The sequence below is a fragment of the Oscarella lobularis genome, chromosome 2 (assembly GCF_947507565.1).
Source record: "Oscarella lobularis chromosome 2, ooOscLobu1.1, whole genome shotgun sequence".
NCBI lineage: Eukaryota > Metazoa > Porifera > Homoscleromorpha > Homosclerophorida > Oscarellidae > Oscarella > Oscarella lobularis.
Genome location: NC_089176.1, coordinates 3,334,317 through 3,361,646, shown reverse-complemented (window position 1 = coordinate 3,361,646; position 27,330 = coordinate 3,334,317). Strand labels below are relative to the sequence as shown.

At 49.4% G+C, this 27,330-nt stretch overlaps 8 protein-coding genes and 1 long non-coding RNA gene across 12 annotated transcripts; 6 read left to right on the top strand and 3 right to left on the bottom strand.

The window, feature by feature from the left end:
* The first annotated feature begins 225 nt into the window (after positions 1-225).
* Positions 226-2,145, top strand: LOC136200068 (uncharacterized). Its single transcript, XM_065990393.1, has one exon. The coding sequence runs from the start codon at positions 251-253 to the stop codon at positions 2,138-2,140; it is 1,890 nt and encodes a 629-aa protein (XP_065846465.1). The 5' UTR covers positions 226-250; the 3' UTR covers positions 2,141-2,145.
* Positions 2,146-2,150: 5 nt separating this feature from the next.
* Positions 2,151-5,978, top strand: LOC136200070 (uncharacterized). 3 transcript variants are annotated; one of them, XR_010673287.1, is made up of 4 exons: positions 2,151-2,434; positions 2,486-3,604; positions 3,661-3,875; positions 3,935-5,978. XR_010673287.1 is itself a non-coding variant. In XM_065990395.1 (3 exons), the coding sequence occupies exons 1-3, from the start codon at positions 2,151-2,153 to the stop codon at positions 3,752-3,754; spliced, it is 1,497 nt and encodes a 498-aa protein (XP_065846467.1). In that variant the 3' UTR covers positions 3,755-5,978. The 3 variants fall into 3 exon arrangements, 1 of the variants encoding a protein (XP_065846467.1); XR_010673288.1 differs by having other exon boundaries at positions 3,661-4,762; positions 4,819-5,978; XM_065990395.1 differs by having other exon boundaries at positions 3,661-5,978.
* Positions 3,819-5,790, bottom strand: LOC136200069 (solute carrier family 15 member 4-like). The gene has a single exon (XM_065990394.1). The coding sequence runs from the start codon at positions 5,763-5,765 to the stop codon at positions 3,948-3,950; it is 1,818 nt and encodes a 605-aa protein (XP_065846466.1). The 5' UTR covers positions 5,766-5,790; the 3' UTR covers positions 3,819-3,947.
* Positions 5,979-6,023: 45 nt separating the features above from the next.
* LOC136200071 (uncharacterized) lies at positions 6,024-9,319 on the top strand. Its single transcript, XM_065990396.1, has 5 exons — positions 6,024-6,233; positions 6,286-6,569; positions 6,632-7,907; positions 7,962-8,266; positions 8,314-9,319. Exons 3-5 carry the CDS (start codon positions 7,669-7,671, stop codon positions 9,156-9,158), a joined length of 1,389 nt encoding a protein of 462 aa, XP_065846468.1. The 5' UTR covers positions 6,024-6,233; positions 6,286-6,569; positions 6,632-7,668; the 3' UTR covers positions 9,159-9,319.
* Positions 9,320-9,387: 68 nt separating this feature from the next.
* On the top strand, positions 9,388-11,110 carry LOC136200201 (uncharacterized). Its single transcript, XM_065990550.1, has 3 exons — positions 9,388-9,626; positions 9,677-9,969; positions 10,017-11,110. The coding sequence occupies exons 1-3, from the start codon at positions 9,400-9,402 to the stop codon at positions 10,859-10,861; spliced, it is 1,365 nt and encodes a 454-aa protein (XP_065846622.1). The 5' UTR covers positions 9,388-9,399; the 3' UTR covers positions 10,862-11,110.
* On the bottom strand, positions 10,916-13,590 carry LOC136200200 (uncharacterized). Its single transcript, XM_065990548.1, has 5 exons — positions 12,225-13,590; positions 11,887-12,159; positions 11,732-11,828; positions 11,543-11,669; positions 10,916-11,491 (listed from the first exon to the last, which is right to left on the bottom strand). Exons 1-5 carry the CDS (start codon positions 13,485-13,487, stop codon positions 11,038-11,040), a joined length of 2,214 nt encoding a protein of 737 aa, XP_065846620.1. The 5' UTR covers positions 13,488-13,590; the 3' UTR covers positions 10,916-11,037.
* LOC136200202 (mitochondrial dicarboxylate carrier-like) lies at positions 11,215-17,488 on the top strand. Its single transcript, XM_065990551.1, has 18 exons — positions 11,215-11,276; positions 14,882-15,007; positions 15,053-15,127; positions 15,189-15,307; positions 15,360-15,554; positions 15,608-15,910; positions 15,965-16,084; positions 16,143-16,215; positions 16,273-16,317; positions 16,378-16,426; positions 16,483-16,524; positions 16,581-16,624; positions 16,683-16,753; positions 16,900-16,943; positions 16,997-17,045; positions 17,093-17,161; positions 17,220-17,276; positions 17,321-17,488. The coding sequence occupies exons 6-18, from the start codon at positions 15,815-15,817 to the stop codon at positions 17,417-17,419; spliced, it is 858 nt and encodes a 285-aa protein (XP_065846623.1). The 5' UTR covers positions 11,215-11,276; positions 14,882-15,007; positions 15,053-15,127; positions 15,189-15,307; positions 15,360-15,554; positions 15,608-15,814; the 3' UTR covers positions 17,420-17,488.
* Positions 13,661-14,831, bottom strand: LOC136200203 (uncharacterized). Of its 2 annotated transcripts, none has more exons than XR_010673311.1 (3): positions 14,738-14,831; positions 14,234-14,682; positions 13,661-13,932 (listed from the first exon to the last, which is right to left on the bottom strand). It is a non-coding gene; the product is annotated as an uncharacterized lncRNA (long non-coding RNA). The 2 variants fall into 2 exon arrangements; XR_010673312.1 differs by having other exon boundaries at positions 14,234-14,693; positions 14,738-14,830.
* Positions 17,489-17,663: 175 nt separating the features above from the next.
* LOC136199990 (polycystin-1-related protein-like) lies at positions 17,664-27,328 on the top strand. Its single transcript, XM_065990312.1, has 14 exons — positions 17,664-17,723; positions 17,822-17,936; positions 18,030-18,125; positions 18,186-18,829; positions 18,878-18,997; positions 19,049-19,223; positions 19,275-19,371; positions 19,422-19,579; positions 19,627-19,750; positions 19,810-19,899; positions 19,960-20,067; positions 20,125-20,297; positions 20,348-20,596; positions 20,817-27,328. The coding sequence occupies exons 4-14, from the start codon at positions 18,331-18,333 to the stop codon at positions 26,200-26,202; spliced, it is 7,179 nt and encodes a 2,392-aa protein (XP_065846384.1). The 5' UTR covers positions 17,664-17,723; positions 17,822-17,936; positions 18,030-18,125; positions 18,186-18,330; the 3' UTR covers positions 26,203-27,328.
* Positions 27,329-27,330: the final 2 nt, after the last annotated feature.

Below are 27,330 nucleotides of genomic sequence, written 5' to 3'. Positions count from 1 at the left end.
AAATTGTATTAAGTACTGACGTACCCGGCGGTGCAACTCCATACAGTAGGAAACGAGTCCAATGCAGAATTTCTTTAGGACCGTACTAAGCATGTGTGCTAAAATCACGCTTGTTTTTGTTTTAGGTTCTGTTTTAATTAATGAATTGCACCTGTAGTGACTTTCTAGATTTCCGGCCATTTCGCGCTGGGGCAGTTTCCGGCAAATGCGTGCGTTAAGAGCACTTCAGCAAGAGCGCAGGGCAAGAGCGATGCCCGTTTCAAGCCGACTCTTCGCGTTACTACGGTTAGCCGGACTGCTATGTGGCGCGTGCGGTCTTCCATTATGGTACGACTCTCATCGAACGCACGCGCACACGCGCTTCCAGATCAATCGCTACTGCAACGCGACGACGAAAACGTGCGAACCGGCGTTCGAAAACGCAGCGAACCTATTCAACGAGCTTGGCGTCAAGGCCTTCGTTCGCCACGCAAAAACGGGCGAAGAAGGAACGTGGTGGCCAACGGGCCCCCAAGAAAGTTGGCATCCATTCGTACAGGCAACCGGTCGCAATCTGCCGAAGGAGTTCATCGAGAAAGCTCACGCCAACGGGCAGAAAATCGTTCTCTACTATTGGCCCCAGTCGAGTGCGTACTACGCGAAATACAGCAACATGACGTGGGCGAACAGGAACGCCGAAGGGAAGACGGTGAAGGGCGTCAAAGGCCTTGGACTGTGCGTCAATTCGCCGTGGAGGGAAACATACAAAAGTCAACTTCTCGAATTAGTCGACTTTGGCGTCGACGGATTCTACATCGATCATTTTCCTCAGCCGCCCGAAGGCTGCTGGTGCCAGTACTGTCAAGAGAAATTTCACGCGTGGTCCGGCGGACTCGACCTGCCAAAGAAGGCGAACACGAGCGATCCGACCTACGTGAAGTTACTCGAGTTCAACACGTTCTCAGTTGAGGAGCACTTTCGCGAGATCACCGAAGCAATCTATGCAAAGTCACCCTACGTCGTACCCATCGTATCCGTCTATCTCGTTCCCTGCGCCAACGACGGGCATTCGTTGTACGAGACGACGCGCATGGTGAACGCGACCGCGTCGACCGTCGCCAAGACGGAGTTCGAGATACCTCTTCATCGTGCGTGCGTCGACGTGTTCAAGAAGTCGTTGCACGACAATCGATTTTCCATGGACGTTCACCTATCGTTTGGGTATTCGATTGCGCGCGACGCGGCGAGCGGACGGCCGGCGCACGTTTGGATACCGAAACTTCGCAACGCGAGTCAAGCGGCGACGGCGTCGTTCGTGCAGATGGCCTACGGCGACGTCGCCAATCCCGATCACGCCGAGAGTCTCATACCGAATCATCACCTATTCAATGCAACCTACGAAATGGCCGGACTCCTGAATCCCTATTTGAATGGGACTCGGCCTCTACGATGGGCTGGTGTCTATTTCAGCGAGGAAGCGCGCAATCGCTATGCGTTGCGTAGCGCTTTCGTCGAGTGGGACGCCGTCCTTTTTCCCACCGTGTCCGCCTGGGAAATGTTGCTACGTCGACACGTTCCCGCTGGCCTTATAACCGATTGGCAGTTGTCGATCAACGAGACCGACTCCTTTTCGACGAGTCCTCTCTACGACGAAGGATATCGCGCTATCGTCGTACCAATCGGTAACGGGACCGCAGATCAGGAAAGGGGTCTCGCTCTGTTTGAAAAGAGCGGAGGTCGCGTCTATCGTATTCACGCGGATAAAGGCTGGACGGACGAGACGGTTCGTCACGGTCGCGAGAAGGCGTTGTGGGCTCAGATAGTTAGTCAGGTCGGTCAACCGCCTGTGAGAGTCTCTTTGGGAAACGGCGAAGTTTCCCAGGTTCACGCTACCGTTTCGAGATCGAACGCTACCTCGTTCGTTGTTATGATCGTTAACGAGTTCTTGTGGGTTTACTATAAGTATCCCATACGGAAGCAGATTGCTGGTGCTTCCGTGAACCTTGCCGGCGTGGTTGCTCGCTCGGTTTTTGCTGTCGACGTGCTTGGTCGTGGCTTGCTTAAGCCCGTTTCGTCTGGAAATGGTAACTGGACGATTGATCTTCCTACATTTTCCCAACACATGGCTGTTGGGGTGACGTGCTCTGAAGCATGCTGGTAGTCTGGCAGAGATGATGCCTCTAGATACTTTAGGATATCATCTCCTCCCCCGCGTCCTTTACAGCACGTTAGAAATTATGCTGCTGTTTCTTTGCGTCTGTTTATCGCTCAGTGTTGGCTCTGCGGCTTTGCCGTGTAACGTACAAGGATGCCAGCCAAACAGACAGTATGTTTTCGACGAGGTGGAGGGCGACAGCAGCGCGGAGATCGAATGGAAAATTCAAGGTCACGACCCCACAGGACTTGGCTGCGTATCGACTAGCAAGAAGGTTGCTTGTCCACTTAAAAGCAACAGGTGACAAAAACGGAGAGTACAACTTTTTGACGTCATCTATATTTTGTACAGTGCTGAAAAGCCCGGGTTAATTGTACTGAACGTACACGGAGAAACCTCTTGGCCTTCGCACGATTTACAGTCGCCCTCGCTGCCGCTCTTCTATGAGTTCGAAGGTATGATTGCCTCAGATGGTCAGCTAATTGTTGGCTATTTCTACAATGGCTCATCTCGCGGTCGTCCTATCAAGATCGTCTATCCGAATCCGGTTTTCAGTGTAACCCTCACCGAAAGTGACGTCATATTTCTCGCTTTCCGGTCAGGACTTCTTTACACGTTCGACATCGATGCAATTCCCATTGCTTCGATCGAACTCAAAACCGCAATCGACGGCGTCAACGGCACTTTTCTTCCGTACATAGCACCGGCAGTGGGCGGTCCCGCTGGAGAAACGTTCTACATTCTGACTCTCTTCGAGCCAGAAGAGAAAATGCTATCAGAAGCACCACGTCACGTTCACAGATTATATGCCATCAATATGACTCACTTGATGGCGCCTCGCATGAACGTTACGTGGTACTACGAGTTCGAAAGTCACGAAGACGTCGTGAAGGACCCCATCCTGCTCTACGTCGACGAGAAGCTCTTTTTTCGCGCTTTTGACGGCGCTCGATCGACTCTCTACGCTGTGGCGGAGAATGGGTATAGCGGCAAGAAAATTTGGGAAGCGACGTTCGATCATCCTATTCAGACTGTTTCCTATTTTAAATCATTGTCTTCTTCCGGCCAGGGCATGCTATACGTTTCTTTGAATGATGCCGGCGACACGGCTCTGCTCATAGTCGATCCTGTGGACGCTGCAGTTAGAGGAACGATCTTTCTCTCTCGTCTATTCGGTTTCGATTCTCTGCTCGTTACCTCCGATATTATGATTGCTTCAGACGAGAAGAACCCGTCCAAATCTCCTCACATTTTCTTTGGGTATCAGGCGGGTGAGGATTTGTTTGGCGTAGCCGGTGTGGCGGTTCCGTCGTCGAGTGACGCCCAGGCGAATTGGAACGTCTCGTCGCCGGACGGGAATGCCGTCACCGGACAGCTGGCCAATTTTGATTCTGATATTGGGAAGCCTTCGAGGCAGATTGTTTGCACGACTCGCAAAACCATCTTTTCTATACGTCTCGTCGGAAAATCGTAGGCACGAGAACTTCTGCCTGTCTTGTCATTACAGTTCTTTGTGCTGTTTGCAGTATCACGTGCGTGCGACCGTCTCCCGCGCAATATCTACCGCGATCGTTCTGCGTCTCGCCTGAACGTCGAGCGATTCCGTGCTGCGCTAGATAGCGAACGCCGGTACACGTACGTACACAGGTCTTTCGTAAAGCGCCGAGCGAAAATGGGTCACACTAATCGTGGGCCTTTTTATTGATTGAACGTCTTCTATCAAACAAAGCAAATGACCAAAGTATCTTATTAATTAAAGACTTCCTTCATCCGAAAATTTATTATGTGAATCAATTTTAGCAGTCGGAGACTTCTAATCGCAACTCAAATATTGAGTCGATTGAGTTTGCTGGATGACATTAGCTTTCCGTCTCTTTACCCAGACAAAGACAATGGCATTGACAAATATGAGGACGTCAAGCAGAACAAAGAAACCGTACGCCTTCGAGCTCATTTCGTCGTCCATACTGCGCTTCGTCGGGTCGTCTTCGAAGTAGAATCCGGCGACGTACATCACGTACGTAAGAAGCGCCCCGGCGTAGCTGCCCATACCATACAACATATTAAAAGCTCCGTACGCCGTACAGCGAAGCTGGGCCGGCGCCCGCGACAGGACAAATTCGATTGTAGCGACGACGGCGAACACTTCGCTGATGCCGAGCAGTCCGTACTGGGGAAACTGAAAGAAGAAAGAGAGCGCGGAGAAAATGTAAAGCGCCGTGCTGTAGCCAATTCGAAGGCAACGATACTGAAACGATTTCGTGTGCACGCGTGCAACTTCGACGGCGGTCGCGGAGAGAGACGCGGCAATCGCTATCACGAGTCCGGCGAGTATGCGATCGAGCATCGTGATCTCGCGTCGAAAGACGCGTTCCCACAGCGGCCGTATTACCCATCGATAGACCGGTATGCAGACGAGAATTGTGACCGATTGAAAGAATATGACGGCCATGGGCGGCTGCATCGATTTAACGCGATACGAGTTCGATTTCGTGCAGTTGATCGTCGACGACGACGTCATCGTTTCGTTTCCTATCGTTTGAATGTGAAGATTCATTCGATAGGATTGCTCCTGATAGGACATCGTCGACTGCGTGTCGATCGTGAAATAAATGACCATGCACAGCAGTACGGGAACGAGAGCGGCGAGACGATCGCGAATTTCGTTTCGTTTTTGTTCGTAGCTGATCAGCGACGTCGACGACGACGACGACGACGGCGGCAGCGCGTCTCGACAGCGGAGGTGACGACGGGAACATCCCGTTCGCAATACTGAAACGAGCGTCGGTAGCGAAGCGTTGGGAACGCAGCACCGCTCGGCTGGGACGACGCCGAGCACTTTTCGCCCTGTTATCAGCGTGACGAGAGCGGTAAAGGTCGCAACGACACCGACGCAATTCTTCCAGAAGAAATTGAAGTCGCAGTCGTCGTCGTTCGGCGGTTGCCACGGTCGACGTACGAAGGACAGGACGCCGCCGAAGACGGCGGACGCCGTCGCACCGACGTTGATGCAGAAGTACGAGATGGTGCAAAACGACGAGACGGTCGCTTTGCGCTCGCCGCCGCTTCCCAATTGCTCGTACATGTAGGGTATGAGCGTCGCGCGGACCGCCGACTCGCCGAGCGAGACGAGAACGAGACCGGCGATGCACGTCGCAAGCGCTGCGATTCCCGCCGCGTGTTCGACGTCGGAACGATCGCTCGGTACGGTTTTCGCCGCCGAATAGGCGGTGAGAGTCGCGCCGACGAACGATAGGAGGTAGGCGCCGACGAGAACGCGATAGCAGCCGAGTTTTCGATCGGCTAACCAACCGAAGAGCGGTGCGAATATGTAGACCGATCCGGTGTAAGCGATTGTCGTCCGAGCGGCGGAATAAGCGGAGAAATTGAGAAACAATATTAGGTAAACGTTGATGTTGTTTTGGATTGAATAGAAGGCCGTTCGGTCGAGAATTTGAAAGAGGAGGAGGACGGCGAGAGCTCTTTTACCCGGTGTTGAGCGGCCACAACAACTTTTGCCTCTGCATTGCGTGGACGGACAATCGTCGTCATCGCTATCGCCATCGGCAATGCTGTGGCTGCCAACGCTGTCGTCGCCGAGGAGAAGAGTACAGGAACCGTTGAAGCTCATCGCGATTGAAAATGAACAAGGGGAGAGTGGGTAAGGAATCTTACCCACTCGTCTAGAGTTCAATTTCTAAAAATAGCGAGGCACTTCAAGTTTCGTTTTTGCGACTCGTTTCACTTTGGTGATGACGCGGGACTTTTCTCTCGTGCGTTACGTCAGCGATTAGAAATTTGGACGTCGTACCAGAGATTAAATAGGAGACAGTATTGAAGCATTGATTCCTTTAGCGCACTATAGAATGTTTTTGTTTGGACCGTGTTTGGCGGTGCTGCAAGTTTGTGCCGCCTGGGCGTACACGGCGTCGTGCCATGTGCAAGGCTGCGACACCAATCGCCATTTCTTTATCAATACCACCCTGCGAGGCGAAATGGAACTCGCGTGGAAGACGAACGCGTTTGCCACAGCATCTTCGTTCGCCTGCACTACAACGAGCACCCAAGCAGCGTGCTCAACGATTGACACGAAGGACGAGTACGGTTCTTGACCCAATACTCAGCACAGAAGAAAGTTTTTGTTCAATTAGACCTCCTACTCCTATCGACGAGAAACCCGGGCTGGTTGTGTTTGATCCGGAGGGAAACATTCGGTGGAAGTCTTGCCAGACTCACGTGCCTTTTCCGCCCGTCTACTACGAGGTCGGATTATTTGCAATCGACGCATCAAACGTCACAGATTTCTCTCTTAACGGATCTCTGCGCCATTCGCAGTACACGATGGATAGCACGCCGTACACGACGGGTTTTACCATCACAGCTGACAGCGTTCTCCTTGTGACAGCCAATCACGGATTCGTTGCTCTTGATCAATGTAAGAAACAGCCTATGAGTCAATCGATATGTATTATAACTATTGAATGGTTAACTGCACAGATGGGAACCTGCTCATGTCTCAGAAACTACAAGAGAGCGGTTTTTATCCCTATGACACTCCTGTCATCGGTGACGACGGCACCATATACGTTGCAGCCGGCACTAACGTCTACGTAGAGAATGAGCATAAAACCCCTACAGCAAGACGTTTGTATGCATTTCGTTTTACTCTACGTGATGAAGGAAAAGCATCTGCGCGCCTTGACGAACTCTGGTACTATCCGTTCTCATCAAATGCCTCTGCATATGAGACGAAGCTAACGTACTATGATAGTATGGTGTTCGTCCAGTATGCAAAGAGTTACTCACCACCTTATATGACTATCAGTGCTATTGACGATAAAGGCAACTGGGCCTCACTTATATGGAGTGTGAACTTTTATGATCGAATTGTGTCAATTGGCGTCTATCCAAATGTGACTGATCCTTTTGGCGGACTTGTCGTTGCTCTGGCCAGTGGACAATTCCTTTTTCTGAGTCCTTACTCGGGTGAAGTCAAGTATCAAGTGAATTTGGACGTCGTCATTGGCTATCGTATCACTATACAATCCTTTGTGATGATAGCACCTCCATCAAATGATTCATTTGCAACACCGACGCTGTTTTTTGGCGCAGAAATCGAGTCGCCAAAAGAATCACGCTCGCAAATTGGAGTGGCTATGTTTGGAATGAATAGAGACCACCAACCGATTTGGCAAATGGTCTCGCCTGGAGATGGAAATGTTATATACGGTCAGTTGGCCCCTTTTGATCCTGATGAAACAGGTCAAGCGAGTCAGTTGGTAGGCATGACTGACAGCACGATCTTTTCTGTCAGAATCGGTTAGCAATTGCCTCAGCAACTCACAGTCACGCGCAGAGAAGCTGGAATGTGTCATCTGTGATGTGAAATCTGTGGGCTTTATTATGACATCTGTGGGCATATGATCTGTAGGCATATGATCTGTAGGCATATGACATCTTCGGGCATGTGACATCTGGGCATGTGATATGTGGGCATGACTGTGATCAGAGCTATATAAGAGATCTCTGCCGGGATGCTGCAAACAGAGATCATGCTGCAAACGATCGCGTACTTTTTTCTGTTGCAGGCGAGCGCAGCCTTTGCCTACACGTCATTGTGCAGCGTTCGCAGCTGCGAGACAAATGGTCATATGTTCATCAACGCTACGTTTAAGGGAGACTTCTCGACGATGTGGAAATCAGAGGCCTTTCTCACACTGTCCTGCGTCTCGGCGGGGAGAGATCGAGCCGCATGTGCAGTAATTGACTACTTGTACGGTTTCCAGAGAAAAAAGATCGCTCTATCTTTTCTAAAATTTGCTTTTAGGAACTCCACGTCTGCGAATGAAAGACCCGGAATTGTCGTATTTGATCGTGACGGAAATATTGAATGGATAACGAACCGAACCCACCCTCCCATACCTGTCTACTACAGAGACGCGAATGACAGCTCGGAGGGAATCTTTGCTGTCGACGTCGCAGCCTTGTCTATTTTCACCTTTACCGCCGAAGGAACACTCCGCAATCATCCAATCAACATCAAAGACGTTCCATTGGACATTGGCTACACAATCATTTCTGACAACGTTCTGGTAGCAACAATTGATCGTGGCATTGTTGCAATTAATAGCGGTGAGCATAGCAATTTTCTTTATTGCCTCGTCATCTGTTCATTGCAGAAGGAATAATGCTTGCAAGCAAAAAACTGGACGACGTCTATTTTCCGTACGGCACGCCGGTTGTTGGGGACAACGACGTGATCTACGTCAAAGCGGAAAAAGAGGAGTCGAATCCGTCGCCAGACGACCAACATCCGACAACGCAGCGTCTCTACGCTTTCCGTCTCCATGACGACGCCATCGACGTGCTGTGGTACCACGCCTTCACGGCAGTCGCCGACGATCGTTTCGAGACTCATCTCGTATACGAAAAGGGCGTCGTCTATTTTCGATCCGTGACGTCGTTGAGGAATCAATCGGTTCACGCCGTTCGCGACGACGGCGACAGAGGCACCCTCTTGTGGAGTAAGTCCTTTAGTGATACTATACGCTCGTTGGGCTTCTATCCGCGAGAGAAGGATCCGCTCGCCGGGCTCGTCGTTTCGCTGATTGGCGGTCCGCCGATTCCGGCGAGCGGTCAGATCTACGTGTTGAATCCGGGGACGGGTGCCGTTCGGCTTCACATCGACTTGGGCGTCGTGTTTGGCCTCGTTTCGACGTCTGGTCACGCTTGGATCACGTCGCCTGTGCTGATAGCGCCACCCATGAACGAGTCGTTTGCAACGCCGACGTTTCTGTTTGGAGTCGAGGTGATGAGGCCCACAACTGCAGGTATAGATATTGTTGATACCGTCGTTTTGCTTGGAATGGATAAGAACGATCGGCCCATATTGACGACGTTTACTCCGAATAGCGGAGAACGAGTCAATCCGCAAGTGGCTCCTTTTGCTCCGGACGAAACGGGCCAACCAACTCAGATGATCTTTTCTTCTACTTCGATGTTCTATTCGATTAAAATTAGGTAAATGGCTGCTGCTGCTTGAAGCCTGCTTCAATTGCTGTGACACCGTGACGTTCTACTGCTCTTACTTCGTTGCCTTCAGTTTTGTCTGGCTGAACGTTTTTTACGCTGAACGTAGCTAATATTCACTGTCTATGCAATGTATAATAAATATGGCAGCCGACCACCCCATAGACGAGTTTTATTATCAATTATTTTCTATCGGTTGCTCGCTGGTCACGTGCAGCGAATCCGCGCATGTTGAGATGCTGAAAACGATTGGGTTCGCTTTTCTGTTGCAAACGAGCGCAGCCTTTGCCTACACGTCATCGTGTAGCGTTCGCAGCTGCGAGACAAATGGCCACATGTTCATCAACGCCACGTTCAAGGGAGATTTCTCCACGCTATGGAAATCGAACGCCTTTCTCACATTGTCCTGCGTCCCGGCGGGGAAAAATCGAGTTGCCTGTGCAGTGATTGACAACAGCGACATGTACGGACTCCGAAGAAGATTGCGTTCTCTCTAAATCTACTCGCTTTTAGGAAACCCAGGCCTTCAAGACCCGGAATCGTCATCTTCGATTCGGACGGAAAAATTGAATGGATAACAAGCCAAGCTCATCCTCTCATGCCTGTCTACTATGAAGACGCGGATGACAGCTCAGAGGGAATCTTTGCTGTCGACTTCTCAGCTATATCCGTCTTTTACTCCAACGGCACACTTCGCAATCCTCCCTACTCCGTGAAAGAAACCCCGTTAGACGTCGGCTACACAATCACTTCGAAGAACGTTCTGCTTGCAACAGTTGATCGAGGCGTCGTGGCAGTCAATAAAGGTGAATTTCGAAAAATTTGATATTACGTCATCTACTATTTCTTCAAGACGGAATAATGCTCGTCAGCAAGAAATTGGACGACGTCTATTCCCCGTACGGCACGCCGGTCGTCGGAGACGACGACGTGATCTACGTCAAAGCAAACAACAATTCATACGAACCGTCGCCGGATGCTCAAGGTCCGTCAACTCAGCGTCTCTACGCCTTTCGCCTTCGCGACGGCACCGTCGACGTGCTGTGGTACCACGAGTTCGCATCCGACGCCGAAGATCGATTCGAGACTCATCTCGTATACGAAAAAGGCGTCGTCTATTTTCAATCCACGACGTCGTTGAGGAATCAATCGGTTCACGCCGTTCGCGACGACGGCGACAGAGGCACGCTCTTGTGGAGTAAGTCGTTCGGTGATATGATACGCTCGTTGGGGTTCTATCCGCGAGAGACGGATTCTCTCGCTGGGCTCGTCGTTTCGCTTGTCGGCGGTCCGCCGATTCCGGCGAGCGGTCAGATCTACGTGTTGAATTCGGGGACGGGTGCCGTTCGGCTTCACATTGACTTGGGCGTCGTGTTTGGCCTTGTTTCGAGTCGTGGTCACGCTTGGATCACGTCGCCTGTCCTGCTTTCCCTTCCCATGAACGAGTCGTTTGCCACGCCGACGTTTCTGTTTGGAGTTGAGCTGATGACGAATACAAATGCAGGTATAAATATTGTCGATACCGTTGTCGTGCTTGGAATGGATAAGACTGATCAGCCTATATTGACCACGTTTACTCCGGATAGCGGAGAACGACTGGATCCACAAATGGCTTCTTTAGCTCCTGACGAAACGGGCCAGCCGACTCAGTTGATCTTTTCCACTTCGTCGATGTTCTATTCTATTAAAATCAGGTAAATGGCTGCAGATTCGTGCTGTAATGCGTTCTGCTGTTTTACTACATGTGCTATTTTTATTTTGCCTGACTGAACGTTTTTACCCCTAAAGCTGCTCCAATATAATTATATTGGACTATGTGAACGTGCTGCCTAATTCCATAATATCAGTTTCAGTTCATTGTTTCAAGAAACGCCTTATACCGACGTGCTGGAAGCAGTTTCTCCCTGCTCTCGCGTACTCTGCTCCAAACTAGAAGTACTACTTTCTTTTGAGATTTTAGGACTTGCTTCAGACTTTTGAGTCTTCTCAAAATTTGGAACATTTTGGTCAGAAAGTGGCGGGGGTTCCTTCTCCTTTTGAACATATTTGTAGGCAAACATCGTTATTTCCATCGTCGCGTTTGCACAAGATAAGGAGCACTGCGACAGCACCGGTAAGTCCGAGTCAGGACTAGTTGAGGTAGCAGAGCTTTCTCTTTTGCTTGTGAGAGAGATTGCAGTTTCTTGATCACTCTCGCTTTTTTGCTCGGAAGGGTTAGGCGTAATTTCCTCACTATTACCGGTAGTACTTTCTTGTTTGGGCTCCTCACTGTTAGTCTTAGTAGTTTCTTGTTTGGGGAGATCGAATACAACTTCCTCACTCTCGCAACTGAACAATGTCATACATTAGAAGAGTGGTTGTTTAGGCCAAAACGCCTACCTGAGGAATTTCCACAGACTTTCAAGTGCATTCTTCGTAGTCTGTGCTTTTCTTGTCTCAACAACTAGAAGAATGAAACACCCATTTTCAGCGTGCCTTACGAATATATTTTCCAAAATGACTGACGCTGTAGATTAATTAAACAAATTTTTTTAGAAAGCGAAATCAAGGCACGCTGAAAAACAATACCTGTGCTGGGTTGGAAATGCGGCTCTAAGCACGTTATAACCATTAGATCATATTTGTCTTTCTTTCTTCCGCCCTTTCTTCTAAGCCGCCTGGTAAGCTAGACGTACGGCAAATTCTGTTTGCCTTCTATAAAAAGTCTATGTAAACGGCTTTACCGGACTTAGCTGAGGTCCTTCTCTACCAGTAATGTTTTCAGAAACCCTGAGAAAGTTGAGATTTCGGTAATTTTCTTCAATTACTGTATCGAATTTGTCCCATGGAGTGAAGTCAATTAATGATTTGTCTGAGGTCGTTGAACGAGTCTCTAACGCTTCGGCCGCATCAGGCTGCTCCGAATCAGAGTCATTTTCTTTTGTCTCCGCTTTCTCGGGTTTCTTCCTTCGTATAAGCTTTGGGTTGTAGAACGTATTAAAATCAACAGCGGTCATCTAGATAAGAACGCCCAAACTTTAGTTTAATTAATTAGGAAAGACAAAACATGGCATTGTAGTACCTCAACGCAGATTTGTAACAGGGACAACGTGCAACCTTTAGAACCACAAAATAAGTGAAGCCCACTTTTGTACATAGGCAAGTTTTCTGGGTTAAATGTGTTTGTTTCCGTGTTTTGTTTTTTATCGTAGCAGAGTCGTAGTAGCTTCGCTCCCAGAACGCACCTTTTGTCTTCGCCGAAGTCGAGTTTTGTTGAAAAATTTTCTAATCGTTCGGTAGCAGTATCGACAGCATTTTTTATATGGTCTAGTCTGCGCTCCAAGTCTTGGGGGGTGAAAGGCCCAGGCGGTCCGATAAGTTGAGAAAAATATGTAGCAAACCCTTCGAAATGAAATCGAAATAACTCCTCTAGTTCTAGTTCTACTTGTACATCAAAGAACGTTTCGCCTTGCCCGTTGTCCTTCGTAAATAACATCATCACTAAGAAGTCTAAATCGGTTCTAATTTTAACGGCTTTTTTGTGCCGTGAATGAGGTTTAAAACACTGACGAGCTGCACCAGTGTCATTCATTGAAAAGGAGTAGAGAAAACTGGCGTAGCTTTTGTAGTCTAGTTTAGCCCAATAGTGAGGCTTCATGCACCACGCAACACCGGATATAGCTGCGATCGTTGTTATGATCAATACCAATACGTCAGCACCCCAAATAACCGACATAGATGTGGCGGTCGTGTATGTACAGAGCGTGTCATACGGATTATACCCTGTCAGCGTTGAACTGTTTAGATAGCCGGCGCGGCGAAACGTAGCCGAATCTTCGCCCACTTCAGTGCAGATAAAATGAATAGCAAAGAAGTCGGTATAATAAAAGAGACTACCGAGCACAGCCAAAAAGATTAGCGAGGCTATGAGCTGCACCCATAGTTTCAAGCGATATCTTGAGAAATAGCGGGCACCTGTTTGGCTCGTTTCGCCGTACGTCGCTCTCAGCTTTCGCACGATTTCTACCGTCTCGAACGGGTACTGTCCGGTCTGACGATCGCGCAATCGAGATAGAGAAGGAACCATTGCAAAAAACTGTTCGAGCGCGGACGCAGCCATTGTTTCCCACAATAGGTGGGGTCCGGCGAGAAAGAGTCCCTGCACGAATATTACAAAGGGAATCCCGTCGACGAGACGAACTTGCATGTTACTCGAACACCACATGACAGCAAATCGTGCCTCGTCTCTCGACATGCTAGTAGATACGGTGCAAGCTAGACCTCGATCCAGGAAGTACTCACTTCCTAGACCGATCAGAACCAGTACTCCGCTTACTAGAGCCATGTACTGAAGTAGCTCGTCCCATACAAACTTTTTGTACGTTTCTTTGGCTTGGCCTTCCGCTACATGTCCCTTAAAACTTTCCGCAGTTTTTTTGTCGGCAAGCATAATCTATAAATAGTTACGTGTAGCCGTAACTCGGCGGTGAGGACGGTATTATATACTGTGTATCCGGTTTACTGCAATTTTACTTGCACTTTTTTCGACATGTAACGATTTTTGACACTAGCTAGTACATGCAGCACACACTGATTTTCATATGACAAACACAGACTCAAGAGTTGAGTTGAGACTTGCACATGCAGCGCAGTGCATGTGCAAACTCTAGGGCCTTACCCAGTCACCACATTCTGGACACTTCAGCCAGCCAAAAAAGGTGCAATCCACATTGATACTTTTTCCGCAATCAGGACACGCTTTGTTTTTGTGTAGCGTAAAATTTTCTTCTCTACACAGAGGGCGGCAATCTCGACTACACGCAGAGTGGCGGCAGGATCTGGGGTCGACTCCACGATATTATGGGTGCGGCGCATCATGCACGCAACACGCGGGAGAACAACTTGCCCAATCAGCTTTGAATTGCAATATACACCGCATACCGTCACGCGGTTCGTGCGCTGGGATGCAAACGCGCCATCTTTTTAACGACGGGAGAAATAGCAGCATACAGTAAAACGGTTTTGGGGAGCCGCGCGCGTCACCGCGGGCCTTAGTGGAGGATCTGTTAAATAATAGCTAGAAGAGCGCACCTTTCTTTGAGTGGCATTTCTCGACAAGACAGCGACAAAGAGAGTACGGCGAGGCAAATGGTTCGGTTATTTTTCGCAGTTGCGTGTTTCCAAAACGAAAATGGAATTAGCGGTGATAAGAAACGCCATTCGCTAATTACGACAAACGGGATCACATTTGGTCCTAATGTAACACCGCAAATTGTGATGGCTAGACTTGAACTGAGCCACGGTTTTTGAACCGGTCACTTCGATCGGCTCACGTACGATCGAGACGGCCCATGCATATGTCTGCTAGGAAAAGTAATTCACCGTCCCAGTTGCCCTGTTTTGGTTTAGATCTTGTTAGCTAGAGTCTTACTAAGGCGCCCAAGCTACTTAGTAGCAATAGGAATAGTTCGATTCTTTGGCGGCCCTTCTAGCTAGTAGCTCCGGCACGTACGAGTTCGCCACGCGGTAGATCTCCACGCCTTATTTTGGACTAAAAATTAAAATATCGAGTCTCTAGCGGTGCAAGAACCATACCTCGTTCCAACCGTAGCCTCTAGTGCAAGAAAACGTTGTTTTAGAAGGCGAGGGCCCCTTTTCTCCCAACGGCTTATGATAATTACGCAGCCGCGGGTGGGCCACGTACGTCGTATCCGTCTCGCTATATCTAATTTAATTTAGACGACAAAGAATCCGCTTTGACGTGTTTGGGGAGTAAGCGGGGAAAGGAATCGAAAGCGCATATAAAAGTTCGATAGGTGAAAAGAAACGACGTCCCTCCTTAGCCTGCGCCGAAAAAAGGAAGATGTGAGCAAGCAAACTTCCTGAAACTCTGCTCAGACCAGTTTTTAGAGAGTGTTCGAGGCCGAAACCAACGTACCGGGTTGCGGCACTTCAAGTCTTGACTTACTAGTTCGTCCAAAAACGGTAAGGTTTTCCTAAAGCGCGACAAATGCTTCGATTTGGTTGGTCACTCCCCCACCATTAGAGTCACTTTGGCCTCGTTCTCGTGGGAAAGTCTTTCAATCTAGCCTTTTTCTGGCCCTGACGCGGCAACTTCGTCTTTCTTGATCGACGTAGTCCGTCAGCTTCTTTCGGATCATGCCAGTAGAGCCATTGTAGTCAAGTACACAGCATATTTTTTACTCTTCGTCTTTAGAGAAAAACCTGCTACGAATGTGGCCGTCGTTGTGAGACGATTCAGATGTGGCCTTGCGAGTGTGACGTCTGCAAGAACTGTGTGAACAAAGAACAGCAACTGAGGCTCCGTTTCAGGCGTTGTCCCGCTTGCGGGCAACCTGGATCTCACGACAGCGCAAGTGCGTTCTTTCCTCCAGAAAAGTTTTAACACGAGGTACGCTGCATTCATACTAATATGGCATTATTTGCGTTATCAAAATTTTCTAGTTATAGCAACACAATTTTGTTTAGAAAAGTACTCAGAAACTTTGGTGTTGTAAAGACATGCCTAGGCAGCAACGCTGTGCATTGGGAGAACGTTTTATCCGAAATCAATACTTCTCACTCACATAACATCCGGGCCTCCCAAGTTTAAGTATAAGAGGTGTTCCCACGATCCTCTGTATTCCGATTTCCGAGCGAGAGACGAACGCGATGTCGCACGAAGGCAAGAAACGGCAGAAATGGTTTGTCGGCGGCCTTGCCGGCTCAATGGCCGCCTGCTTCACGCATCCACTCGATCTAGTCAAGGTCGGTAGAAAAATTGCCTCTTGCACGTGAACGCCAACTTCCTCGCCTATTCAGGTCCAACTACAAACCCAGCAGAAGGTCGAAAAAGGCATGGTTCGCATGACCATTCACGTGGTGAAGAATCAGGGCTTTTTGGGCCTCTATCGCGGCCTCAGCGCGTCGATAACGCGACAGGTACCCGAGAATCGATCGCGCGTTCGATTCGAACGCGATATACGATTGCACGGTGCAGATGACGTACACGACGACTCGATTCGCCATCTACGAATTCGTTCGAGAGCGAATTCTCGCCGAATCCGGGAGAGGTACGTGCCCAACCCCCTCCACTCCTTTCTTACGATTTTGCGTGTGACTTTTTTTAGAAGAGCCGCTTTTCCATCAGAAAATCGTTCTGGCGACGGTCGGAGGTACGTTTCTAGTCAAGGGATTTCGAAGAAATGTTTTGATGTTCTCTTGGTTTGGTGAAGGATTTTTTGGTGGGATTGCTGGAAATCCGGCCGATCTCGTAAACGTCAGGTTAGATTGAATTGACATCCTTGTCTCTTCGTCTTCTATGTATCTCTCGTCCTCAGAATGCAGAATGATGCAAAACTGCCCAAGTCTCAGCAGAGGGGGTGCGAAGACTATAAGAAACTCTCTGACGTTAATTCTATTATTGTCGTGTGTGCAGGTATAGGAACATATTTCATGGAGCGTACTTAGTCGGAAAAGAAGGTCAAATTTCGACTTCCTTCTAGTTCTACATGTAGTCTAATCTCTGGTTTCTCTCTAGAGGGTATACGCGCTCTCTGGTCGGGCGTCTCTATGAACATTGCGAGATCCATACTAATGACAATAGGTCAGGTGAGTCATTCTACTACTCTGACCCGGTTGTCACCGGATGATCCGGATGATTGGGAGCCAGCAGCCGAATACCGGATGCAATTGTCCTTGCCCTCGGATGGGCTTGTCATCCCGCGTCCTCTCATTTCAACTGCTTCTGTCTTTAGATATCCGTGTACGATCAAGCCAAGCAAGGTCTTCTTGGAACGGGGTAAGGTCAGAGTGCGGTTAAATAAATATGTTTATGGATTGCCTTTCCTGTAGCTATTTTAAGGAGAACATCATGACTCACTTGACTGCAAGTATCATAGCAGTAAGATTATACATATATGTGGAATTATTTGCTACAATTATGCTCAGGGTTTTGCTTCCACTGTCTTGACTCAGCCTGCTGACGTGATGAAAACGAGAATGATGAACTCTCCCAATGTACGTATAGCAGAGCATGAAATGCATTTCGTCTCTTCTATTTTTTTGACTCTTTTAGGGGCTATGGTTTCACCTGAAGAACACAGCTGCAATGGGTCCCTTAGGATTTTTTAAGGTTTTGCTAACGAAAAGACGGTCAGTGTGACGTTTCTGTTGTAGGGATTTGTTCCGGCTCTAATTCGTCTCTCTCCGCACACAATACTGCTGTTTCTGTTTTTGGAACAGCTTAGAAAAGTTTCGTGGTTTGTACAGCATTAGAAAATTTAGACATGATAAAAAGAGGTTATAAGCCGATTTTCTATCCCTAATAAATACGTTGGTTAAATACTCGATCAAATAATTAATTAATCACGCGGTCTTTAACGTACACTAGACCACCAGTGTACCTAACCAGCCTAACCGCGGTTGAAATTATGCATAGGACGTTCTATTAGACTTTCAAATCGTCATGCATTCGCAATGTGACGCTATCCACAATCCCGGATTGTTCTAGCGTCCAGCATGCCTTCGCAGACTGCTGCTGCTCTGGCTCTTCTATTTCTGGTATATGAATCATCAGCGGGTAAGACTTTACTGCACTGCAAAAAGTAGGCAGCGAGAGTGCAGACACGCCTCCACAATACGCCAGCTTCCGTCTAAACCTCATCCCCCGTATAACAGATTCTCGCCACATTGGATGCATTCGCGGAGCGAGTCCGTTCGTCTTTTCAACTCGAATTCGCGTTCATCGAAGTTCTTCTCCTCAAGCTTGTGCACGAGCTTGCTATTCGTTTAGGTAAGCCCCCTTCAAACAGAAGCCCACGCGCAAACAGACGATACCGCCGCCGCAACTGCGGCGCGGCAAACGCATTGCTATTGATTCATTCAGATTTCCCTATTCGGCCGTTCGATCGGACAGCGCTTGCTTTTGTGGAAAAGATATCACGAAATCAGCGGTGCTACTAGAAAACACGCGCTGTCTTGGGTAAGGCGACGTAACGCGCCACTGTTTATGTACATATTGGCGCCAGTTTCGCACTCGTAGGTCAGCGCGTCTGTATAATGCCCGCCAACCTTACATATGGAATATTTTTTTCTCCGTCGTGGCACCCCGTGGAGCGCGCCTAGTTCGTTCAACGAGCGAGTGTCCTCTAAAACGTCTTCGCATAGAGAACGATTTTCCCGACCTAATGTGGACGTTATATCGGTCGGGAAATCGCTATCGAACGAATGACATCACTTTTAACGTTATTGTCAATGTCACGAGTGGCACCGTTTTCCGGTTGCGAATTAACTTTGGTGACAATTCGTCTCGCGTGGGCGAATATCGCCGCTCTGACGTCATCGCCGTAAATCATAGCTACACGGAAGCAGGCGATTATGAAGTGACAGCTAGAGCATCTCTGAATGACAGCAGCAGCAATTGTAGTCTCATAACAAACTTCAGCCACGTTTTGTCCATAATCCAAGAAATTGGCGTCGTTCGCGTGGAATTGGATCGAGAAATCGTCGCGGTCGGTGATGACGTACACGTGATTGTCATCATCGAAGGCGGTTCTCATTTGACTTTGGACGTCCACTTTGGCAATGGCAGTGTGTTCCACCATAGATACTGGTTATCAGCTGGCGTCAATGAGTCAAACGCGATGCTTGTTGTACGCGTGGAGGAATCGGGAAGACGAATCAGTGGTAAGAGACTTGAGGGCTCCCTCTTTTCTTTTTATTTGTTATTTATAGAAATTCGACTACGTCACGTGTATCACAGTTCGGGTCAATTTAATCTTCGTGCAATCGCTTCGAATCCTTTTGGGTCGGCCAACGATGAGCGCGTAATTTTCGCTTATGGGACTATACAAAGTAGATAATTATCCGTGGTACATCTCCGTGTGAAACCTTTTCTTCTCTAAGGCGTTCAATTGAACATAAGTGCTGCGTTCTTGCATCAAGGATCACATCTCTTCCTCGCAGCCTTTGTGTCTCCTTTTTCTCTAACCGATCTCGAGTATGTCTGGCTCGTCGATAGCGTCGTCGTCAATCGCACCCAAACCCCTTTTCATACATTACATTTTCTGACGAACGGAACGTAAGTGATATTATTTTCGCGTCCTAATTGAAGTGCAGCGCTTCTCGCCAGGTACAACGTAGCCGTAGAAGCGCGCAATCCCGTCAGTCGAGGCGTCTCAGTTGCCCACCAGGTATCTGTGATCAGTATGTCAAATCAATTTCTCGGGGTGCGGACTATATGTCTTTTCAATTTTGTATGCTATTTTGCGTCGAATAGATGACTCTGTCAGTTTCTGACTCTTTCCACGTCACGGGCAGTCTTGTGTCGTTCACAGTCGTTGTCGTCGGAGTCGTTCTCGATCGAATAGAGTGGTCGTTCGGAGACGGCACGACTCGCACGACGTCAACGCCGAGTACCGGCCACAGATACGCCAGGTACGTGTAAGTTAAGACATTTGGAATCGATTGCCAACGCGTTGCAGTCCTGGCCGCTTCATCGTCATTGCTCGTGCCTTCGGCCAAAGTGGCAACTCCATACAGGCGACGACGTCGGTGGAAGTCATCGGTTGCCCGCCTGTCACGTTCAGTGGTGTCTCGCCTGTAAAGGTAGACTGGGCGCAGCGATGCTAAGTCGGGTCTTTCAGAGGCACGCGCTTTGCATGCAGGTTATTCCTTCTGGTTCGCTTGTGATTGAGGCTGTTGTTAATGCGTCGTGCTCTGGCGAGTCTATGGGAAAGCCAACGTTCACTTGGCGGGTACAAGAGTTGTAGTAGAATTTTCAAATAACTTCTAATGGGGGATAATTGCAAAATTAGATTCTAGATCAATCTGCGACTGCTTATTGGGCTCTTTCAACGACGACCAGCACTCTCTATTTGGAAAGGCACGATTTGAATAAAGGCAGTTATTTTGTTATCGTTAGAGTACGTGTTTGTTTTTTCAATTGTTTATCCTCGCGTTTGAGGGCACTTTCTTTACAGGTGAGTTTCTTTGAATCGGGTCTCAGTGCCGTCGGTCGAATCACCCTCCTAGTTGAGCCGAATCTCGTCGATTCTGTCAGTAGTGGACAAACTCAGACGATTTCTCGTTTCGGCGGCTCACTTTACCTGTTTCCGGAACAGTTTTTCAGCCCCGAAGATTTGACGAGCCTTGGGTACGACTTGGACTCCGTACCGATACACCGTAATCTGATTACTGTATTAGGACACTTCGCTGGGATTGCACGGTTGCCGACGATCCGTCTCTCTCGTGCTTCGCCGATTCGCTCGAAGGTTCGCTCGTTGCTGAACGTCTCGCTGCCGGCGATCTCACGATCGACATTCCGAGTGATGTCTTCGCTTACGGCTTTCGACATTTTCTCTTTGGCGTCGTTTGGAATGCCACGGAATTGTCGGCGATTCCTTTACTGCACGTTGTCGTCGAAGACGCTCACTTACCAGATGATGATTTGCTGTAAGTCGGTCGCGTGCACGTGTTCGCATACATTCGTCGTTTTTTGGCGTAAAAGAGGCGGGATGGCGACGGCGCTTTGTTTAAAACCGTAGCAGAATTTAATTCGCGGCTAGTACTCGCTGTTTTCGGTTCAAAACGAGGCACTTTTGGTGTCCTTTGACCGCAGTAAACGCGTCCAGGCACGCTAGCGCGCTCTAATGGACGTCTTGTGCGCTTGTAGACTCTCCATCCGTTGCTCGCAGTGCAAGGGCTTTCAAGTCAGCGCCGCAAGACGCATCTCTCTTGAAGCGAATTGCCACAACTGCGACGATGCGACGACGGTCTTCTTCTCGTGGCAGCTCGTCGTCTACGAGCTCCCCGAGCTGCCCTATCCGAACGAAACGCCTTGCTACAACAGCACTCTCCATTCCGGAACGAAACCTCCGCTCAACAGTTTTCCCCACGCCGTCACGCAATCGCTCTTGCATCTCGCCGAACCCGAAAAAATGAGCGTCGCCTTCGGATTGAAACTCAACGTTCGCGAAATTTCGCTCGATCCCGACGACACCGTACTCGGAACGCATTCAAAACTTCTCGTCCTCAAAGAGAACGTTCTCTTGTCGAATCAGATAGTCGCCTTTAACGTGACGGCAACGATGTATGACGGCGCGAGAGTCGGCTCGTCGCTCTTCGGCGTCTTCACGTACGCGCCTCCGTACGGCGGTCGCTGCCACGTGTCGCCGTCAAGCGGCATCGAATTGCTTACGACGTTCACCGTCATCTGCAGCAATTGGTCGAACAACGTTTCTCCCGATTGCTCTCTCGCGTACGTCGTCTATTACGCCGATTGCGTCGCCGGCGGGAAAGAGAATCGGACTCTCATCTATTCGGGAACGCGAAGCACGTCGAGTTTCTCTCTCGCCGCAAGCCAGTCAGGTCTCGGCTGCGTTTGGATCGAGATCGTCGATTCGTACGGCGCGACTACGGAACTGTGTCCCTTCGAAATTGCCGTCTCGCCGCTCGTCGTTGTCGGCGGCGTCGTAAAGCCGGAAGATTATATCAAATCGATTGCCGTGAATTCTAGCGGATTGCTTGGTCGAGCCGTAACCGGCGGCGACGACTACGGAATCGCCTACGCCATATGCGTCGTCGCCGTCGTCATGAATAGTCGTCTCGCGGAGACGACGGACGACTACGTCGTCAAACTTCGTCGCGCCTTGCGTCTCTTTCTGATCGGACTTCTCGAGAGCGTGCCGATCTATACGGAAACGATTGCCGATACGGTGTTGACGGCGTTGGCGAATTGTCTCGCGAAGGAAGTCGAAATCGACGTCGACGGCGTCGACGTGTCGGCGCGCATAGCGGACAACGTCGCGACGGTGCTGTGGCACAAGGCGAACTTCGGCGCGCTGCTCAACGGGCGCGTCCTCACGTCGACCGCTCGCGCGACGTCGTCGTCTCTCGTCGCGAGAACGACGTCGACGACGGAGTTCATTAATTCCATGTCGATCGTTCTTCAGGGGTATATGAGATCGCGCGAGTTGGGCGAAATGATTCAACGTCGCGTCGGCTTCGTCGCTTTTGCCGCCGCCAAAGTGAATCGCGTCGACTACGTGGAAACGATGCGAGGTGATATTCAGGCCGTTTTTCGTTTGCCCGCAGAAGTGGAGGAGATCGTTTCGAGGGAGGACGATTTCAAACGATCGAGTCGTGGCGTACATTGTCTGAGCGCTTTTCTTTCCACGTACGAACGCAATCCGTATCTCGATCTGCCCGACTCGTCGTCGACGTTGACGAACGTGACGTCGCTCGAGGTGACCAAGTGCGACGGACGTCCAGTCGAAGTGAGCCACCTTCAGAATCCGATACGACTCGAAATCCTTCTCAATCATAATCCACTCTTGGACGAAGCGATAGCCGAGTATGTGCTGAACGAGTCGTCGTCGAACGCGCACGTAGTCGCCGCGCCTCTACCCGCTCTGTGGAATCACTCGCTAAATGTCGAACTGACGCTATCGAACGATAACGACGTCAAAGCCGTCGACGTGTGGATACGAGTGAAACAGAACGCGTCCAATCTCAATTTCCTCAATTTTAGCCAAACGGTTCGCCTCGAGCGAAACGTTCCGTACAGCGTCTCGATATTTCCAGCAAACGCTTCCCATACTATAACGCTGTCGTCGATGCAGACGAATGGTCCTGTACGCTATCGCTTTCTGACGTGGTGGTCGAACTGCGTTTTTTGGGACGAATTCGCGACGACTCCTGCTTGGTCGTCCGACGGATGCACGCCGTCCGTCGACGGCGAGACGACGCTCTATTCTATCGTCTGCTATTGCAATCATCTGACGTCATTTGCCGGGAGCATCGATCTCGCACCTAATCGTATTCAGATCGACGTAAGCGATGTCGACGAGACCACGCGTCGCAGCTTCGTGGCTATGGCTCTACTTGTCTTTCTTCTCAGCGCCTACGTGACGTCGATTGTAATCGTTAAGCGCAGCGAGTCGAAATCTCGACGAAGGGGTGCACTTCTCTTGGACGATAACGAGCCGTCGGATAAACAACGATACGAAATCGTCGTCGAAACGGGCGAACTGCTTGGATCCGGCACGACGGCGCGCGTCAGCGTCGTGCTCTTCGGAGGCGATCGTTTCTGCACGACGACTCGAGAACTCGTCGCTTCGAACGAAACGGCGACGAAACTATTTCGTCGTAATTCCATAGACGGTTTTCTTCTGACGACGCCGTCGTCTCTCGGCGCTCTAACGACATTGCACGTGTGGCACGACAACGGCGGCGCGTCGCCGTCGTGGTATCTCAATCGCGTCGTCGTGCGCGATCTGACGACCGACGAATGCGTCGAGTTTCCCTGCTACGATTGGCTCTCCGTCGAAAACGGCGGACCCAAGCGAGAACTGCGTCGTCGTTGTCCGGACGCGACGGCACTCGTCGCCGCGGGACGATTCGCGGCGGAAATGAAGCGCATCTTCGCCGACTCTCATCTATGGTCGTCGCTCTTTCTCGCGCCGCTTCGGTCGCGATTCAGTCGCGTTCAAAGACTAACCTGCGTTCTTTCGCTTCTACTCTTCATGATGGCCGTGACGGCGTCGTGGGCTCAAGCTCCGACGAGACTCGAGTCGAAATTCATCGTATTCGGCGTTTCGCTGCGAACCGTTTTTGTCGCGTGCGTGGCAAATGCGTTCTCTCTTCCCGTCACAATTCTATGGATACAGCTCTTTAAGCGTCGCTGTCGTCGGTGCCGTCGCGAGCAGAAAAGAATCGATAAACGTCGTCGTTTTCCGTGTGTTTGGGTCGTCGTTGCTTGGATCGGTTGCTTTGTGACGTGCGCGGCGTCGATCGCTTTTGTCTTCATCTTCAGCATCAACTTCGACAAAGGAGCGACTATCTCGTGGTTGTTGACTTTGCTTTGGTGCCTTCTGCAGTCGTTACTTATGTTCGAGCCGTTGAAGGTTTTCGTTTCCACTCTGTACGTAAAGTTTTCCAAAAAGGCCGCCGCTACCGCGAAAGAACGCAAGAAAGCTCCTCTGATATTTTCTTCGACTCCCAAGGGAAAAATCGCTACGAAAAAGCCGCCCATCGACGAAACGACTTTTGAAAGAAAACGACGTACGAAATTCAACGTATCGCCGACGACGTACGAACTGATGCCGGTCATGGAGACGGTTGCGGAACGAAAGGAGATGTGGAAGGCGATCAAGGAAGGCCTCGACTATTTCCTCTTCTTCTTACTGCTAATCGTCATCGTCTACTCTCGACGTCCACGCGGCGCCTTTCAGATTCGCAAGCCGGTGAACAATTTGTGGAAATCGGAATCGTTTGATTCGATTTCGTCGAGAGAAGCGTGGTGGGAATGGGCGAAAGGTCCCCTCTCCAAGACGAACGCGACTCTAGCCGATCCCTTCAAGAGCGTACACTTTGTTCTGCTAAGTAACGTCAGACTACGACAATTCCGACAGACGGAAACGTCGTACGGCGATCCGAACGGGCTGTGGAATTTTACAGAATTCAAAGGTTCAGGGGAGATACAGGGCCGTTTTGCATCTTATTCTTCTGGCGGAGGATTCGTTATCGACTTGAAATCGTCATCGAGTGACGCTATGAATCAAATTCTCTTTCTTCGAAGATCCGGCTGGGTCGATAGAAAAACCCTTTCAATTGTCGCCGAATACGTAGCGTATCATCCGGCGTGGAACACGTTTACGTTCGTCGGTTTTGTTGCGGAATTCGACGCCGTCGGCGGCGTGCATGCGAGTCGCATTATTCGTACGGCTCGACTGTCTTATCATCAACTTCCGTCCGACCTCGTCGTCACGATTTTGGAAATTGCACTTTTTCTTCTCGTCGTCTATCGCACGGCGAAAGGCGTCGTGCGAATACGAAAATTTCGACTCGGCTTTCTACTCGACCTTCATTTTTTGGGTGAAACGTTAAAAATTTTCCATGTATGGAGCGTCTTGATGCACTACTTGTCAATCATGATCGACGTCCCACTTCTATTTGATAGACTGAAAGGTGGAAGGAACGTTCCCATTGAAGATTGGCATTCTGCTATAGAAAACGAGCTAAAAATGAATTTCGTTTACTCGGCTGTCATATTTTTTGCCTTTCTCATGTTTATCAATCTTCTTCGATATTTCTCTTCTGGATCGTTTCTCCACGCCATCTTTCGGCACGCGGCCTTGCCGACGTTTCACTTGATACTAGCCGTTTGCTTATTGGTTTTTATCTTTGGACAATTCGCCCACGTCGTATTCGGCTCGCAAATCGGCTACTTCTCCTCGCTTAGCAAAGCGTTTCTGTCGTTGTTTCTAATAACGCCTCGTGGTATTTTTTCTTCGCCTGAACTGACGAGTCATCCCGTTTCGAGCTTCTTCTTTTTTGCCCCTATATCGTTTCTCGTCAGTACCGGAACGTTTGCTATGTTGTTTGCGATTTTCAAGTGGTCCGTACGACAGGCACGGCAAGATACAGTGAGAACGTCAATCGCCGATACGGCATTGTCCGGTATTCTTGCGGAGCCAAAATCCGTCTTAAGACGCCTGCGACCGAAGCCGATCGCCAGCTGGGAGGACTTGGAAAGGCTCGTGGAAAAAGGCGAGCCAGATATGGAAATGGAAGATATTGAATTGCCCAAGTGGGAGTGTGATTCAACGTGGGAGCTACTTCCCCAGCTCGCGTATCAAATGAACGAGCTCGTCAAAACGACGGAGGAAATTAGGACTGCAGGGAAAATTGGCAAGGTCGATCAAGTTGCTCCACTATCACTCGAGCCCGTCATGCCACCCTCGGAGGTTCGAAGACCGGGTCGACGATACTATTTTCGATCCGCGTCGTCTCTGAAGCGAACGAGTCGCGTCTCGCTGACGGACATCGATGGTACCTTTTTAGAGGCAAACGTTTGCAAAGCAGACAGTAGAACAAAAGCGAGTTCCTTTTCTCAATGGAAAGATGCCAGATTGGGGCGATCCCAATCAAAAGGCGATCTAAGGAAACGGACTGTTGCCGTCGTTCATCGTCATCCACTACTCGTCAAGTCAGAAAGTCTAGAGTCGTTAGAGGTTCTCAATTTGCAGTGGAAGCCGGATCATCCTAATGCTATGTAGGGCTAGGGAGGGGCTGGGGGAGGGCACAGTTACATAAATAGGGATTTGTTCACCATCATACCATGATAATGGATGATGATGCAACTTGAATTACACTTTCTTCATACACCTATCAGCCTCTGTCGACATGCATTTCTTTCGAGGTCATCACGTCACGAGGATGGGTGGGCAAGTTAGTGGACTTTTTTGCAAACGAACTGTGCTGCACGAAGAAAGGCACTTCAAGTGGCGTTCTGTAAACGTCACGGTCACGTTGCCTAAACCACGAATCGTGAATCAAGTCGAATTTCTTAGAGAGCAGAAAGCGACTCGAATGAACGTCTCTAGGCTCGTTCAAGCAGAGTCAACCATCAAGACGGAATGCACGTCAAATTCGATTTTATTAGAAGCTCCTGGATTTTTGCTCGAACTCCCTGTTACCGTCGAAACGTTGCCAGGAACGTCTGGACACTACAGACTAGGATTGGTACAAGCCATTCCCACTTTCTCAAGCAGTCACGTGTATACTGATGACGCGGGTGACGTCACCGGAAGAGCCCACTGGGAGCTCACCAATAAGGAATGTTTGGATTGTGATTGCAAGGAGTCGTCCCCATTTTACGGTTCAAGGTCTTACGTAGAGTTTGGATCGGTTGAAAGCAAACAGTTTTTTCTCTTCATGGACGACGTTCCATTTACGCGCGCCTCGTGGGGATTAGATTTGGCGAAAATTGGCTATCCCGGCAGCCACATATTGAAAGAGGTAGAAAGGAAACAAAAGTTTGTTATATGGCTCGTGATTGAAGATATCTCTGACGGCGTGTTTGAACCACTTTTGGCAATTGAACGAGAAATCAATTTTCACGTTTCTATTGATAATCCTCTGACTAAAAGGAGCGACATGCAAGTCAAAATCAGTAGTCGTTGTTCCACAAAATGCCAGTCAATAGTAGTCGCCAAAAGAGCTCTTCCTGTTCTACCAACTACATTGAATGCAAAGCAAATGCCTACCGCCAATGAAGCGATGAGATTCTACTGGCGCGGTGCTAGAGATGACAAAAAGTCACTACTAGTTCCTGGAGTAAGAGTAAACTCGGCTTTGACATGATTTTATATATAACTTCTCTAATCAATTTGCGGACAAATATG

What these genes read in the sequence shown, in the direction of transcription:
- LOC136200068 (XM_065990393.1), top strand. Translation starts at nt 251, where the DNA reads ATGCCCGTTTCAAGCCGACTCTTCGCGTTACTACGGTTAGCCGGACTG.
- LOC136200070 (XM_065990395.1), top strand. Translation starts at nt 2,151, where the DNA reads ATGATGCCTCTAGATACTTTAGGATATCATCTCCTCCCCCGCGTCCTT. An exon ending in TGTCCACTTAAAAGCAACAG is followed by an intron (nt 2,435 to 2,485) that starts GTGACAAAAACG and finishes TATTTTGTACAG; the next exon opens with TGCTGAAAAGCCCGGGTTAA. An exon ending in ATACGTCTCGTCGGAAAATC is followed by an intron (nt 3,605 to 3,660) that starts GTAGGCACGAGA and finishes TGCTGTTTGCAG; the next exon opens with TATCACGTGCGTGCGACCGT.
- LOC136200069 (XM_065990394.1), bottom strand. Translation starts at nt 5,765, where the DNA reads ATGAGCTTCAACGGTTCCTGTACTCTTCTCCTCGGCGACGACAGCGTT.
- LOC136200071 (XM_065990396.1), top strand. Translation starts at nt 7,669, where the DNA reads ATGCTGCAAACAGAGATCATGCTGCAAACGATCGCGTACTTTTTTCTG. An exon ending in TGTGCAGTAATTGACTACTT is followed by an intron (nt 7,908 to 7,961) that starts GTACGGTTTCCA and finishes ATTTGCTTTTAG; the next exon opens with GAACTCCACGTCTGCGAATG. An exon ending in CATTGTTGCAATTAATAGCG is followed by an intron (nt 8,267 to 8,313) that starts GTGAGCATAGCA and finishes TGTTCATTGCAG; the next exon opens with AAGGAATAATGCTTGCAAGC.
- LOC136200201 (XM_065990550.1), top strand. Translation starts at nt 9,400, where the DNA reads ATGCTGAAAACGATTGGGTTCGCTTTTCTGTTGCAAACGAGCGCAGCC. An exon ending in GTGATTGACAACAGCGACAT is followed by an intron (nt 9,627 to 9,676) that starts GTACGGACTCCG and finishes ACTCGCTTTTAG; the next exon opens with GAAACCCAGGCCTTCAAGAC. An exon ending in CGTCGTGGCAGTCAATAAAG is followed by an intron (nt 9,970 to 10,016) that starts GTGAATTTCGAA and finishes TATTTCTTCAAG; the next exon opens with ACGGAATAATGCTCGTCAGC.
- LOC136200200 (XM_065990548.1), bottom strand. Translation starts at nt 13,487, where the DNA reads ATGGCTCTAGTAAGCGGAGTACTGGTTCTGATCGGTCTAGGAAGTGAG. An exon ending in TGTTACAAATCTGCGTTGAG is followed by an intron (nt 12,160 to 12,224) that starts GTACTACAATGC and finishes GTTCTTATCTAG; the next exon opens with ATGACCGCTGTTGATTTTAA. An exon ending in AGTCTGTGGAAATTCCTCAG is followed by an intron (nt 11,492 to 11,542) that starts GTAGGCGTTTTG and finishes GACATTGTTCAG; the next exon opens with TTGCGAGAGTGAGGAAGTTG.
- LOC136200202 (XM_065990551.1), top strand. Translation starts at nt 15,815, where the DNA reads ATGTCGCACGAAGGCAAGAAACGGCAGAAATGGTTTGTCGGCGGCCTT. An exon ending in ATCCACTCGATCTAGTCAAG is followed by an intron (nt 15,911 to 15,964) that starts GTCGGTAGAAAA and finishes TCGCCTATTCAG; the next exon opens with GTCCAACTACAAACCCAGCA. An exon ending in GCCGATCTCGTAAACGTCAG is followed by an intron (nt 16,427 to 16,482) that starts GTTAGATTGAAT and finishes TCTCGTCCTCAG; the next exon opens with AATGCAGAATGATGCAAAAC.
- LOC136199990 (XM_065990312.1), top strand. Translation starts at nt 18,331, where the DNA reads ATGTGGACGTTATATCGGTCGGGAAATCGCTATCGAACGAATGACATC. An exon ending in CGCTTATGGGACTATACAAA is followed by an intron (nt 18,998 to 19,048) that starts GTAGATAATTAT and finishes TTCTTCTCTAAG; the next exon opens with GCGTTCAATTGAACATAAGT. An exon ending in ACCGGCCACAGATACGCCAG is followed by an intron (nt 19,580 to 19,626) that starts GTACGTGTAAGT and finishes AACGCGTTGCAG; the next exon opens with TCCTGGCCGCTTCATCGTCA.